Source organism: Stegostoma tigrinum, chromosome 12 (assembly GCF_030684315.1).
Source record: "Stegostoma tigrinum isolate sSteTig4 chromosome 12, sSteTig4.hap1, whole genome shotgun sequence".
NCBI classification, from domain to species: domain Eukaryota; kingdom Metazoa; phylum Chordata; class Chondrichthyes; order Orectolobiformes; family Stegostomatidae; genus Stegostoma; species Stegostoma tigrinum.
Genome location: NC_081365.1, coordinates 35,988,430 through 36,004,809, shown reverse-complemented (window position 1 = coordinate 36,004,809; position 16,380 = coordinate 35,988,430). Strand labels below are relative to the sequence as shown.

General features: G+C 39.2%; 1 protein-coding gene across 5 annotated transcripts in view; it reads left to right on the top strand.

Moving 5' to 3' along the window:
- The first annotated feature begins 925 nt into the window (after window positions 1-925).
- The window catches only part of stxbp5l (syntaxin binding protein 5L), a 523,376-nt gene continuing 507,921 nt past the window's right edge, over window positions 926-16,380 (top strand). For all 5 annotated transcript variants that reach the window (XM_048540360.2, XM_048540359.2, XM_059650278.1 and 2 more), the window contains exon 1: window positions 926-1,426. In XM_048540360.2, coding sequence (XP_048396317.1) covers window positions 1,184-1,426 — 243 coding nt within the window. In that variant the 5' untranslated portion in view covers window positions 926-1,183. The remainder of the gene's footprint in view (window positions 1,427-16,380) is intronic.

The window sequence follows — 16,380 nt, the reverse complement described above, 5'->3', positions numbered from 1 at the left end:
CCAATCTGGCTGTGAATCAAGATACAGATTTTATGTTCCAATTTCCGCAAAGCGGAACTCTCCCCTGTGTCGAATACCTGAACCAAAAAGTTAATGTTACAATATTGAACTAAAGTAACAGGTCCCTGAAAGATGTATTCCTTTGAAGCATTACAACGGTTTGAAAAGATTAGCAGTCTTTACCTAGATGTTTTAACGGGAACGATAGCTTCCATGTTTTACTGGTTTCATGCATGCATGGACAAAACCCTCTGTGATGCTCCCTCAATCTGATGATGGAAGTGGTAGGATTAGGGCGTTTTATCTCCGACAAATGTATTGCCAACCTATTTCAAAATACGTTTATATTGAGCCCAAAATATAAAGCCAGTAATGTGATTATATTTCTGATTGACAGATGGACCACAACAACGGCTGCAACCACGATAACACATTGCGATGCTCCCGCAATACACACTAATCGCTTGCCCAAATTCCTGTGGAACATACTGACGGGGGTCACAGCAGTTTGAATGAGTGTGGGTAACCTTACACATTGCTTCCTTAGGGAGATACTGGTTTGTTGTGTAGGAGCTAGTCTTTGATTTGAAACTGCGACTTGTTCCACCGCAAGTTGGATTTTTCTCCTCTCTGATTGCTTCATGACTCCGAGCAGCTCCGCGATTTCCTGAAGGTTCGGGGCAGTGCGGGGAGCTTCGATTGCATGGTAGCCGTCAATCAAGCGGGTTTTCGGAAGGCTTTGATCCAATCGGATCCACACGCCGTGGGATTGACTACAAGTCCCAGAGTTCCGTGGTCCACCCTTCCGTTCATTGGCCAATGTGGCGCGGGACGACCCAATGAGATGCGGAGGTACAGCGGGAATTTCCGGTTAGTGAGCCTCCTACCGTTAGCGCAATTTCTCCGCCAGTGCGAGCATCGTGAGCGCGAGCGAGCGATGGCACCTGTGTGAGGAGAATCGTGTCCGTTAGCTGACACATAACAGACATACACAACTATATATAATGTCTCCAAATATCGTTTTGTAATTAAATATGCCTGTGCATTAGAGACAGCATTCTTTTCCAATAATTTTATTTCCTTGCGAGGATATTCGTTGCTGAGGGAAAAAAGGGCGACGGCACGATTTGTTTCTTTTTTTTTAAAAAAGAGGATTTTGTTTTCCTTTGAAAGCGGTTTAATTATGAAGAAATTTAATTTCCGAAAGGTGTTGGACGGTTTGACAGCAGCGTCCTCTCCGGCTCACTCGGGCGGCGGGCTCGGATCTGGGACAGGGGCCGGTGGCGGCAGCAGTACTGGCGCTGTTAGCGGAGGCAGTAGCGCTGCCAGCGGCGGCGGCGGCGGTGCCATGGGAGGAGGGAGAGGAGGAGCTGGGGACTCGGAGATACCGGAGACGCTCACATCCGAACACTTTCAGATCTGTAAGGTAAACGAAATAAGTAGGCATGCTTCACACAAACTGCAAGTGAAATTGAGGGGAGAGCGAAGTGAACACATTTGGCTTCTTGTTGATAAACATTATAATGAGGTGCAAGACCTCAGTGTAACTGTTAACAGTGTCTGATCTGTTGAGTAATTAAACGAAAACTTTTACATTAACAGCTCTGTCGTAAATATTCCATCATCCACTCATGCCAAGAAGTAATAGTGAGGGATCTAAACGCGATTGTTGGGATTATCGTAATCCGAATACCTGTGGGATGAACAAAAACAAAGTTGCTGGAAAGGCTCAGCAGGTCTGGCAGCATCTGTGAAGGAAATGTATCACCGGACCCGAAACGTTAACTCTCTTTTTTCCTTCACAGGTGCTGCCATACCTGCTGAGTTTTTCCAGCAATTTTTTTTTTGTTCCTGATTCTGCAGTTCTTTCGGTTTTTACCTATAGGCTGATGTGTGTAGGTTTAGTGACTTTCACACTGACATAACGATAATAAATGTAGACATGACTGATAATGAAATGACATTGTAAAGATGCACTCGATGATGTCATCGCATTTTGGTTAAATGTCTTATTCATGGTATTTTCTAAAATAATTGAGTTTAATTTATTCTAGCCAAATAACGGAAATTGTGCTTCATTACAATGTAACTAACGCAGAACAAAGTAAATAAATGGTTGTAAGCTCATTGACGTCTCTATTAGTGTCAGTTGGAAATAAAGACTTCACATGAGTTCTTCTAGCAGGTAAAAATGAAAGCACAGTTAAGAATCTGCAATATAACTTTACATGTTCGCATTCATTCAGTCTGAATGGAGGAAGTGTGTGTCAAGGAGTGAAAGAGCCAGGATGTGCGTTCTCAGATTACAAAGTCTTCCAAAAAAAAGACAGCGTGTTATGTCAGAATGATATATATGTCATGTAAAATTAACAGCAGGTAAAATTGAATATCTGTGCGCTTGTCAAAATCAGTTTACTATTAAACACAATTACTTTTTGCCATATTAGCTTAAGGTTAAGATGTCAGAACTGAAGATAACACAAAACGGAGAGAAGATGAGGGGAAAGTGAAAAAGCATCATTTTTCATGATTACCATATGTATTTTGCTGGTGTGAAGGGCAATGCTTAATCCTGGTAATTAAAAGTTTAATTTTCACCAAATATTGTTTGAAATGATTTACACAATGAATAACCTGAAAATAAAATCCTCTTGTTCAGGAACTTGTCACTTAAAGATCGCTACTTGCCTCAGTAAATGAGCCCTATAATAGGTAAGTGTTTGATTAAAATGAGAGTGATCTTTAGAAATACCTTCAGAACAGCCAAAGGCAATCAATTAAATAAATTGAGATTATTTTACAGTTAATACCAAGTATTACGTGTATCAAAGAATTCTATCATAAAGACTTTGAGTGCAAATACCAGTAGAGAACATATTTTAACATAAATACTTGAACTATTTAGTAAATTTGGACATGCTTTATTCACTCAGAAGAGGTGACTGTTTACATACAAATTCAAATTTATTATAATATTTAAAATTACTGAGTTGTTAATAGTACTATGTATGGAATAAATAAAAGTAAGCAACCTTATTTGACCCTGCAAGATAATTGTAATTGCTATTAATTTATGAATAGTATTGACAAAACATATTCATATGTTTACAAATCACAATGTGATCCATTCTAATTAAACCATCTTTGTTACAATTATCTCTAACCAGAAAAATATATTTAAAAGACCTTGGTGGGATTTGGTACATGAACAAAGTCTGTTGTTAGAAAGAAGATTGTATTCTGCAGTGATGTAGTAATTGACATGGTAGGCGAAAACAATTACCCTGCTCCAGATGTTTGAATACAGAGGAAAAGTCCCATGATCTCGGGGTATTGCAAATTAATAGCTGTGGATTCAACAATATAGGAAACTTTTGGTGTGGTACAAGAAATTGGGCTACAGAAATTGGATGTTTGTAACATTTTAATATCTGTATTTTTAAGAAGAAATTTGTATTAAGACATCAATCATGTTTTACCAAATGACAACATAAAAAGTACAGTAATATTTAAATAGCATAGCAAATAAATCTGTTTCTGTCATACCATCTGCATGTAATTGTGTATAATATTTAAAAAAGACTATATTTTGTCAATGTAATGAATACGCCAAGACAACTTAAATCATTACAGGGCAATGGACATATAATAGACAATGACCCAGGTCAAGAAAGGGAAAAGAAAGAAGAGCAGAGTGAGCTTGGGCCAAAATAGAGTGAAGAATAACAGGGTGCAAAAGTACGGAATTGTTATTTATTTTTAAAAATGGCCAATTAATGTTTTACGCTTTTGAACGTTTCTCAATCTATTGACACGGTGGTTCAATATCTCGAATGTAAAATTGGTGAATTTGTAGTAATAGTTCAGCTCGTGAAGCATGTTTTGACTAAGTACAGAATGTGATGGGACTCATTGATAGATTGTATATTAGTTTATGAATTGAGAGGTACTGACGTACTTTCACTCGTGCGCATGTGGTACTGATGAACTGTTGTAATCCACTGTCACTATCAGTACAATACAATTTTACGGTGCAATTTTAAAAATGTTGAAATTTTCAAAATTCCCCACTCCCTGTTTATAATAATATTTTTAAAAAGTTAAGATAATAAGTAAAGAATATTGGATTATGGAAAGAGACTTATTAAGTTTTATTCAGTTATTCAAAAATGAGAGTGTGTAACTCCATGGAGTGCTGCAGATATGAGGACTGTGTGGTCTGTTCAAAATCAATTATTTCATATCATATTAAACTTTGTTTATTTTGCATTATTCAGAATTCAATAATTGCTTCATTCGTTGCTCTTTTAAATTTTTCAAAACCACTCTGCTCACTTGCCTATAATGTATACAAACAACTCGTGTAAGCAAACCGTAGTTTTCAATGAAAATACGTGTGAATATTAGTGTAATATTTGTTCAGATAATAAAGTATTTTTATTTACAGAAGTTAAAAAGTGAACTCCAGAGGAGAGAGGCACTGCAGGCCTCCACATCAAAAATGACAAATAGATAAAAAGCATTGACTTGTCCATTAGTTTGTGCAAATTAGTTGTTTAACTTACCTTTATGCATCTATGTATTACTTTATGTTCCACTGAAATGGGGCATTCATTGTGATTACTTTGGATTTACAAAATTTCCATGAGAAATCACCCACACAAGGCACAGATGACCATTCTTCCTAAAAAAAAATACATGGACTTGCTAAAAAGGAAAAATGATCCATGGACTTAAGATTTTAAGCCGGCTAAGTCTATAAATACGCAAGAGGAAAATTGCAGCTTCATTGCATTGACCAGTCCCGTAAATGTTGAAATATATTTCATAGAGTAAGACTTGAATAGATAAGTACCATGGCTTTGCGCATAATGTCAATGAAATTAAAATGTTGATTAATCCATGCAGCTGGTTTTTTTTTGCTGTTATGAATGTATTCTTATTTATTCATTGATGTGATTTTCTGTGCATTATTTGGAACCTAGCCTGCTTTGGGACAAGCAGCAATATTAGAATACTCAAAAAGTCATATTTTAGTCATGAATGTCACTGGCATTTGTAAGAATATTTTAAAATATTATTTTACTCTGTAAAGTGCTGAGTATGTAATCATAATTTAAGATGTTCTTCTGTTTGCACATGTGCCCTGCAGATATGATCAACATGCCAGAGTGTTTGGAAGAAATTCCCAGATATAGAGACCTCACTAGAAGTAAACTTCTATCATTTCCACCCTGCTTCAGCAGTTAATTGAATAAGAGGCATAATTTCATATAGGACATTTGACAACTCCTGTTGCCATAATGTTTTAGTTCAAGCATGTAAATAAAATTTATTGCTGCTGTGAAAGTGACTGCCAGACATTGCTGAAGTTGAAGTATGCTTTTGATATGTACTGACTTGTTTTTGTGACGAAATTGCACTTGTCTGCCCTCCTGAGTCTCAGGCACTTTCTCCTTTGCTGACCATCTCACTTCGTTCACTGTCTAGCCTGTCATTTGAAACCCTCATACTTGGTTGCTCACCCAAATATCAGTTTTAACACTTAGCTATCTTAACTGCATACTCAGCCCCTGCAATTCGTCTCATTCTTGTTGATTTTGACCTGGATCGCAAACTATCATAATTTCTATCTGAATTCCCTGTTCTTCTAGCCTCCCTGTCTCTCTTATCAGTATAAACCCTTTGGCTGCAAGGGTGGGTAGTGTTTTAATCTTGCTACCTCACCTGATGTTGTTCCTCCCATTCTGTTAATTCTGGTATGATCATTTTTGATTATCATATTGCTCTCCATTTATGTCCTCCTTTTTCCCTTCCAAACCTGTTTTCTTTTGTGCCTGCCTATAGAAAAACATTTGCACTCACTTCCAACTGCACTTCAAACCCCAACTGTCAATCATTTCACCCTCCATTTGCAACACTTTTGCAGCTACCAATCTGTTTAATCGCACTCTCAACTTCACTTTTGATGCATTCCCCCATTAAAACTATTCGTTTTAAAGTATTAAAAGTATTACTGCTTCCAATATGCTTTCACCTCACAAGTTAATTGAATGGTAAGATTGTGGGAAATACAAATGCTGAGAGGGACCTTGGTGTGCATATCCATTGATCATTGAAGATAGCAAGACAGGTAGATGCAATGGTTACATGGGCTTATGGGATATTTGTCTTTATTAGTCAAGGCACTGAATCCAAATGCTAGGCGGCTACGATGAAACTCTGTATAAAGTTAGCTAGGCCACAGCTGGAAAACTGTGCAGTTCTGGTTGCCTCACCATAGGAAGGTATGATTACACTGGAGAGGATATGGTCTGGGTAGAATGATTCCACTATGAAGAGCAATTAAATAGGCAATGGATGATTCCCTTAGAGCAGAGAAGGCTGAGGAGGGGATCTGATTGAGGGATACAAAATTCTGAGGGCATAGATAAAGTGGATATGGAGAAATGTTTCCATAAACAGGGGGCAAAATTTTATGGTAAGAAGCAGGAGGTTTAGAGGAGATCTGAGGAAAAAGTCTTTCACACACGGTTGTGGGTATCTGGAATTCACCATCTAAAAGGGTCATACAGGCAGGAACCGTCAAGACAAATAAGACATATTTAGATGAACACTTCAAAAGCCGCATCAGTCAAGGCTATGTGCAAAGTCCTGGAAAATGCAATTAGAACATGTGGATATTTGATGATCAGCACAAGCAGTTTGGATCCAATATCCTCCTTTCATGCTGCTTTTTTAAAAAATAAACTTCTGTGGCTCTCTACTCAATGATCCGCATACTTAATGCATAGGCCTTTTGATATGTTAACAACCTACAGGACAGAATATCCATTGTGGATGTTTCCCTTAGTAAAATATATTAAAGGATTGAGTGAAACAGTAGTGAGATAAAACTGAATACGATCATCGTGCAGACAGAAACTTATGTTGTCAGGGGAGGCATGTTGATGAGAATTAGGAGGAAATAAGTTTAGATCCTTGGAAATAACACAGATGAAAAATGGGACGAGAAAGAAAAGCTTTAGGGGGTGATTCTTGTCTGTAATGGGATTGTTCAGAATGGAAATAAGTGAGCATAATCCCACCTAGCTGGGTAACAGTGGAGAAACTTTGGAGGAGGATAATGTATGCAACTGTCTCAATGGCTGTAGCTAAACTGAACATAATTATCACAGTTACATTAGATACAGTTTGACTTTTGTATGAACTCGTTTATGGTCAGGGACAGGATGGTGTAAATGTAGGTTTACAAAAGCCTCAGCCAGTGCCTTAGTTCAATAAGTGCAAGGTTCTTGTTTTAAGTGTGGACAAGGGCACAGGAAGGATAAGTGAACTGACCAAAGCACCCTGCTGTAGAGTGCCTTTCAAGTGAGAAGAGAAAGGTAGTAGTGATGGGGATAGCATAGCTGGGGAAATAGATGCTGTTCTCTGCAACAAAGACAGAGTCTTAAAGGCTGTGTGGCTGACCAAATGTCAAGGTTAAGGATGCCTCAACTGAGTTGGAGAGGAGCTTAGAATGGGAAGGGAAGGATCCAGTTGTCGTGGTCTGTGTGGGTATCATTTAGATGGGTAGGTCTAGGAAAGAGCTTCTGCTAAGGGATTATGGGAAGCTCAAGGCTAGATGAAAAAACTGGACCATAGAAGTGGCAATTTCCCGATTGCTACCTGATCCACATGCAAATTGGTGTAAGGTGATTGAGGTTAGGCAGGTAAATCTGTAGCTCAAAGATTAGTGTGGGGAAAACTAATTCCAATTCATGGGGTAATGGCACCAATACTGGGGAAGGGGGCTGTTCCGTTGGGATGGGTTATATTTGGACCATGCTGGGAGAAATGCCCTGGTGGATTTTATAACCAGAATTATAGGCAAGACTTTAAACTTATTAATGGGCGATGCGTAATCAATTGATAAGTTTGAAAAAGAAACAAAGAAATGAGAAGGGACAGAAAATATGAGTGCAGCAGAAATTAGAACCAGAATAAGTAATAACGGTAAAAATTCAAGGCTGAAGGCGCTTTATCTGACTGCATATGGCATCTGTAACAAGATAGATGATGGCACAAAAAGAAAATAAATGAATGTGTCTTCATAGCTATTACATGGTGACCAGGGCTGGGAACTCAATAATCAATTTAACATTCCAGAAAAGCAGATGAAAAAGAAAAGATGATGTGGTGGTATTGTTAATATAAAGGAAAATGTCAGTGCAATGGTGAGTATTGATATATAGTAAATTGTGATCTAGAAATAGTTTGGGTGAATGTAAGGAGGGAAAAAAGTCAAAGGTAGGATTTGTTCATGTGCAGTGAAAAGTTGCCTCACTGTAGGACAAAGTATAAATCAGCCAATAACGAAGCCTTGTAAGAAGGGCACTACAATTGTCATTCGTGATTTTAAACTGCATATTGACTGATAAATCACACGGGCAAGAGTAACGTGGAAGGTGGATTCCAGGGTTAAATTCCATTTGCCACTGTTCAGCCTGCCTAACCACCCCGTCTAATCATTGTATACGCTAAGGCTTTCCTCCTTGATATTACCTGTGATCCTACTGGTCGTATCTCCTACATTCATGTATAGATTATCAATATGTATTCCAAAATCACTTTAAATTAGCATACAGCTGGCCTGATATGCAGTGCAATGTAAGAAAACATTTTGACCATCTTTGCTCCAAGCCACAAACCACATTTTCTATACACGGACTCCATATCTATGCACTGGTCTGAGGTGGTATTTGGCACTGTTTACAACCTCTGTTACATTTTACCCTGAGATAAAACCCTGACCATATATTCACATTGTCACTCAGACTGGATATTTCCATCTACATGATAGTATGTCTCCATCCATTTTGTTGATTGGGGGAGTAGTCTCAAAAGGCCAATGGCCTACTTCTGTTCTTATGTTCCAATCCTCTGTAACTCATATGATGCTGCCTCTACTACAGCTGGTATTAGGGTGGCACAGTGGCTTAGCAGTTAGCACTATTGCCTCACAGCACTAGGGACCCGGGTTCAATTCCGGCATTGACTGTCTATGTGGAATTTGCACATTCTCCCCTTGTCAGTGTGGGTTTTTGCCAGGTGCTGTGGTTTCCTGCCACTTCAAAGCTGTCCAGGTTAGGTGGATTAGCTATGCTAAATTGTCTGTAGTGTTTAAGAATGTGTAAAATAGGTGGATATGCCATGGTAAATGTGGGATTACAGGGATATGGCAACAGATGGGGTCTGGGTGCGATGCTTACTGGGGTTTGCGCTGATACAATGGGCCTAATGCCCTCTTTCCACCGTAGGGATTCTATTTACTATTCCATTACAGCTGAATTTTCCTCGCTTCTAAAGACATGGGCAATGGTGAGTCAATCACAGAAAAATGACTTTCTTGAATTTGAGAGATGTCTTTTTTTTTCAATCCAAGTTTAAGCAATGAGACAAGAATATTCCTAGTGTCCCTTCTGTTATCTGTATTAAGTCTATGTCACTCATCACTCCTGTGCCCATTTACTTACATTTGGCTCTGTAAGTTTGCTTTTCTGCTTTCAAACACCTGCACATCTGCACCCCTCCCGCTTTCTAAATTCTTTCAGCTCTACAGCCTCCTTAATATTCCTCCAGTTCCTGTCTTGTTGAATCTCTGATTTTAATTGGTCCACTATTACTGGGCTGATCTCAGCTGCAACAGGGAGATGAAAATTGAATGCAATATTCTAAAAATGGCCCCAAGAATGTCCTGTACAGCCACAACATGACATCCTAACTCCCATAACTCAATTCTTCTTCACCAACCTGTCTACTTGTGACTTCACTTTCAAGGAACTACACACCTGCACCCCTAGGTCTTTTTGTTTGGCAACATGTCCCAGGACCCTACCATTAACTGTACAAGTCCTACCATGATTTGCCTTACCAGAATGCAACACCTCACAATTATCTACGTTAAATTCCATCTACCACTCCTTGGCTTATTGGCCCTTCTGAACAAGATCCCATTGTGCTCTGAGGGGACATTCTTCACTGTCCACTACACCACCAGTTTAGGTTTCATCTACAAACTTACTAACCATTATTCCTACTTTCACATCCAACCTGGATCCCACATGATTTAATCTTGCTATACTGTCTAACATGTGGAATCTTGAGTTACTGACATCCATTTAATAACATTCTTTCAAAATTAGTCAACAATGCAAGAATTGCAAATTACCTAATTTTTTTATTTAATATTTTTTCACTAGGCAATAAAATTCTCACTTGACTTTCTGTATGAGCAAATCATTTTAATTCAATTCTAATGTTTAAGCGCAATTTTGTGAAAAAATTTTGTTTATTAATGGTGGATATCATGAATAGGATATACCTAAAGATAACAAACTGTGAAGCTGGATGAACACAGAAGGCCAAGCAGCATCTCAGGACCACAAAAGCTGATGTTTCAGGCCTAGACCCTTCATCAGAGAGCTCCTGAGATGCTGCTTGGCCTGCTGTGTTCATCCAGCTTCACACTTTGTTATCTTGGATTCTCCAGCATCTGCAGTTCCCGTTATCACTGATACCTATGTGCTTTGTTATGTTTCATTCTGAGTTTGATAGGTTAACTTCAAAACAGAATTGAAGCTTTGTGTGCAGTTCTAGGATTCCGATAGAAGGTCACAAAACCTGAAGCTCAGCTGTTTCTGTATTCCCAGATGTTGCTAGGCCTGTTGAGTATTACTGGAAACTTTCTGATTTTAATACTGATTAACGAGTTTTGATTAGCAAGTAATCTATGATTCCTGCATTAGAACATAGAACATAGAACATAGAACAGTACAGCACAGAACAGGCCCTTCAGCCCACAATGTTGTGCCGACCATTGATCCTCATGTATGCACCCTCAAATTTCTGTGACCATATACATGTCCAGCAGTCTCTTAAATGACCCCAATGACCTTGCTTCCACAACTGCTGCTGGCAACGCATTCCATGCTCTCACAACTCTCTGCGTAAAGAACCTGCCTCTGACATCCCCTCTATACTTTCCACCAACCAGCTTAAAACTATGACCCCTCGTGCTAGCCATTTCTGCCCTGGGAAATAGTCTCTGGCTATCAACTCTATCTATGCCTCTCATTATCTTGTATACCTCAATTAGGTCCCCTCTCCTCCTCCTTTTCTCCAATGAAAAGAGACCAAGCTCAGTCAACCTCTCTTCATAAGATAAGCCCTCCAGTCCAGGCAGCATCCTGGTAAACCTCCTCTGAACCCTCTCCAAAGCATCCACATCTTTCCTATAATAGGGCACCCAGAACTGGACGCAGTATTCCAAGTGCGGTCTAACCAAAGTTTTATAGAGCTGCAACAAGATCTCACGACTCTTAAACTCAATCCCCCTGTTAATGAAAGCCAAAACACCATATGCTTTCTTAACAACCCTGTCCACTTGGGTGGCCATTTTAAGGGATCTATGTATCTGCACATCAAGATCCCTCTGTTCCTCCACGCTGCCAAGAATCCTATCCTTAATCCTGTACTCAGCTTTCAAATTCGACCTTCCAAAATGCATCACCTCGCATTTATCCAGGTTGAACTCCATCTGCCACCTCTCAGCCCATCTCTGCATCCTGTCAATGTCCCGCTGCAGCCTACAACAGCACTCTATACTGTCAACGACACCTCCAACCTTCGTGTCGTCTGCAAACTTGCTGACCCATCCTTCAATCCCCTCATCCAAGTCATTAATAAAAATTACAAACAGTAGAGACCCAAGGACAGAGCCCTGTGGAACCCCACTCACCACTGACTTCCAGGCAGAATATTTTCCTTCTACTACCACTCGCTGTCTTCTGTTGGCCAGCCAATTCTGTATCCAAGCAGCTAAGTTCCCCTGTATCCCATTGCTTTTAGAAAACATGTATTTTTTGGAACTGAATCTTTATGTCGAAAGTAAAAGCAAAATTAATCATAAATACAATTTGAAAACTAGCTGAAAGAGGCTAAGCAGAAAATGCTCTTACACATTTTGCTATGTTTCATATTGTTGGTTGTTTTAATGAACACTTTCTACGTTATTAAAGGTAGTTAAGAATGGTAGAACAGATTTTTGTTCATTCAATATTTGATTACAGAACACTTTAATTTAAATGCAATTTAGCAATTAATGAATTTTTTTAAATTGCAAAAGTTTATTTGTTTTCAGACAATTGAAACAAAATTTGGTGACAGCTGTCCAAGTAATGTATGCTAGGCTTAGGAAAGAGAGTGAGCTTATCTATTTTTAACTTTAATTGTAAGAAGTTTAATGTGTTCTAACAGGTTTGCAACAGTTATAAATCAAGTATATTTCAATGACATCTTTTTTGTAGTCTGAACCATACCGAAATTTGGGAGGAAGTCAATGCCACAGTGCAAGAGGTAGATTAAAGAACGTTTTTGAAGGTAATGAGAAATGTAGAATGGAGGACTTTAGAGATTTCCAAGATCTATAGGTTGAGGGATTGAAGATTCCACTATGAAACTAATGGGAGTGTGATTTAAAAGCACATAAAAACTTAAAGTTGCAACCGTGAAGTATGCGGTGAGGCTGTAAAGCCAGAGAGAAATATAGGAATTTACATGAGTGAGGTATTGCCAAATTTATAGATGACATCATGAATTTTGAAGTTGATTGACTCACTGTCTGTAGCACATAGAACTGGGCAAAAGTAGTAGTGGTAAATGGAACCTTGGATGCAAGATATACAATCAGGATGCAATAGAATTTATAAAGATTTAAGTTTGGAAAGATGGTGAGAAGGCTTAGATGAGGGTTTCATTAGCAGATTAATGAAGTCAGTATAAACAGAGGTGATTTTTGGGGTGGAAGTGGATAGCTTTTGTAATGGATTAATTTAAAGGTCAAACTAGACATTGAGACAGTGCTTTGATTGCGCTTAATCAGGCATCAAGAGGGGGGATTGTGGATCATGTCTTGAAATGTAATGTTTTGGCCGGCACTGTAAAAATATATCTTTGGTTGAAATTAAAAAGCTATGGTTCTTTCTAGACTTGGTGCCAAGCATATGGTTGGAAGTGCCAGTTTTGTAGTTGAGACTCCATAGAAATCAGAAATTAATAATCTTTTGGTGCATACAATAGTATGTCTCATATTCATTTTTTATGCAACTGAGTGATTAACTCAAGGCTAGAACTCTGCTTGAAGCAGAGCTGACCACCTAGGCCTGGTTAAAAAAGCTATGACTTAAAATTTCCTGATTGACCTGGCATAAGTATGAAGACTGTGCCATGAAATTCCACAGATATGGACAGGGAGAAAAATTTGTGATTAATTTGAAAAAAGTGGAAAACATTGAAAAATACAGTGCACTGCAGTTACAATCCTGAGAAATGTAATTCAACACATTGGATGGATTTTTTGATCTTCTGCCATTGGGATTGAAGATTGGCAAACAGAGATTGATGAAACTTGTCTAGTGGTGGTCTGCTTACTACCTATATCCCACCTGATTACAGTTTTTCATGAGGCATGGAGGCATTGGGTGGCTTTCCTATGCTTGGGCCTTTTGAGGTCTTGAAATGCCAATCAATGGCCATTCAAGGACCTTAATCCTCTTACTACATTTTACCCAAAGCAGCAGGAGTTCTATGCCATGAGGAGGCCTGGCAGCCTTGAAGTTATGACAAAACATTTTATCTTAATGAATATTCATAGAATGCAAATATATTATTAGTACAAACCAGTCACAGGCTGATGTGAGCCTCAACAAGCTGCAAACATACCATTGATTTTATCTCTGCATTTCAACCTGCCCTCAGGGAATTGAGAATTTTGCATCCCACCTATTTAAGTCATGCTTTATTCCATGTTTATCCCTGTTGTCGACTCGATAAAATCTCCCTTCGTCATTTTTTTTATCAGGTAGTTGATTTCGGTGTGGCGATGACTAACCAGGGCAGGTCATTTGCCTTGGAGATAGTAGGAACTGCAGATGCTGGAGAATCTGAGATAATAAGATGTAGAACCGGATGAACACAGCAGGACAAGCGACATCAGACGAGCAGGAAGGCTGACATTTTGGGCCTAGACCCTTCTTCAGTAATGCTGACCTGGAAGTGGTGTACCCAGCGGCGGAGGATGTGACATCATCCATGGGTGCTCCAACATTGGCCACATGGCCAATGGTGGTGAGCACATTATGGGGAAGATCCTGGGTAGGGTTGGGGATTTAGGAGATGGAAGAAGCCGATTTTGAGTGGTAGGCACCAGTAAGTTTACCGTGTTTAACGGTTTTTAGTGGCCAATAAAGCTGAGTAGATTTGTGAGTTCAGGTTGTGGATCCTATGAAGAATAAAAAACAGGCGAGGTCCTTTGCGGGTCTGGGAGAGGGAGGCTTGACTGTAGTGCCAGGAGATGCCGGCACATTGCTGCGAGTGTGTGTTTCAGGAGTCGCAAGGAGAAATGCTTTTGAAGGATCTTTTGCTTTTGGGGATGATCTGGTTCCGTAGGCAGGTACTAAGAAAAGTGATGTGGCTGTAGTACGTTTTGCTTCAGGACGTGGTCGAGGAATCTCAAGGCCAAAGAGATTACAAGAGAGTTGCAGTGGGCGAGAGATCCACTGAGGTTTTTCCGGAGGGAGGAGGGTAACTTCTTCAGGGTAGGCATCCTTAGAAGAGGCTTTGCAGTGGGGTTAAAATTGTTTCAGAGATAGTAGGAACTGCAGATGCTGGAGAATCTGAGATAACAAGGTATAAAGCTGGATGAACACAACAGGCCAAGCAGCATCAGAGAAGCAGGAAGGCTGACGTTTCGGGCCTAGACTCTTCTTCAAAAATATCAGCCTTCCTGCTTCTCTGATGCTGCTTGGCCTGCTATGTTCATTCAGCTCTACACCTTATCTCAGGTCATTTGCTGTGCTTACTTGAAGGTATAATCCAATTTGGGAGTAAGTTATTTTTGTTGGAGGTATGTTGGTTGAAAAACTAAAAGACCTAACGATGATGAATGTGCCTCAGAGAAGCAAGGGAATTGTTAAATGCATTTATACAGGCAGCTGTCATGACTCAGAGTGGGAGTTAGAGAGAATACTTCGAATAATTTTATTCCGTCAGTATGTACTTGCAGACATTATGGTCCAAATAGCTCCTGTGCTGTAATAATTTTGTGATTCTGAGTTATGGTGACAGGGTTGAAAATGGATGAAAGTGCGCAGATAACAAGATTGTGGTGATGAAGATCTCAGAGGTGACAATTAAGATTAAATTTAAAGTAATAACAATCACTGTAAATCTGGAAATGTAACTTCATAAATCTTGTGCTAATTTAGATTGACAGTACTGTGACCTATTTGAACACATGGAAATCAATGAGGAACCATTTACGAGACCCTACAGCAATTACAAGAAACATAATTTAATTTGTTACCTGTTAACCTGGGATAAATATGAATATTACCAAAATGTCAAAGAGGAAATTGGCCAGTTAAGCTTGACCCATACAATCAATGCAGTTAAAACATGCCATGAGTCCTTTCAATGTAGATGTCAATATAGTGAACTTGCTCTGAATTTTTTATGTTCTATAGTATGTTATCAGCCTAAGAGGGGTCTAAAATTGAACACGGTATTCTAGAAGAAATTCAAATAAAAATTTAAATGATTATAGTAATTTTGTATGCATTTAATTACCTTGGTAATAAATTCAAGTATTGTATTTGCTTATTTTTATAGCCCTGAGTGTCAGAGGGCTGTGACCATTCGTAGCTTTGTGTACTATAAAACTAAGATGGAATTTTCAGTCACCTCTCTCTGATATTGGAAGAATAATGCCAATATGGTAACCAAATAAAATATAAATGGAAAAAAAGTTTCCTGATATTGAATTAATTCCCCCAATTTTTCTTTTAAACCTTAAATGACAACTTCAGAATTTGACCCTTGTGTAGCAAATGTCTTATTTCCATGATAACAAAATGTGGAGCTGGAGGAGCACAACTGGCTAGGCAACATCAGAGGAGCAGGAAAGTTGACATTTTGGGTCAGGACCCTTCTTCAGAAATGGTCCCAACTCGAAGCTTCAACTTTCCTGCTCCCCTGATGCTGCCTGACCTGTTGTGCTCCTCCAGCTCCACTCTGTGTTATCTCTGACTCCAGCGTCGGCAGTTCTTACTATCTTTGACCTTATTTCCATGTATTTGCATCTCAAAAAGCCCCAACTCATCTTATTTACATCCTACTTCCAATTCTCCTGTTTTCTACCAAGAGGTGAGACAGCACAAATTCTAAACAGTGAAACAGAGTGGGTACGTGGTGCCTGCAGCTCCTCTCATGCGTATTGTGTCCATGTCCGCCATTCAACCCTTCCCCTGCAGCTCATTGCTGAAACACCAGCTTCATTATACC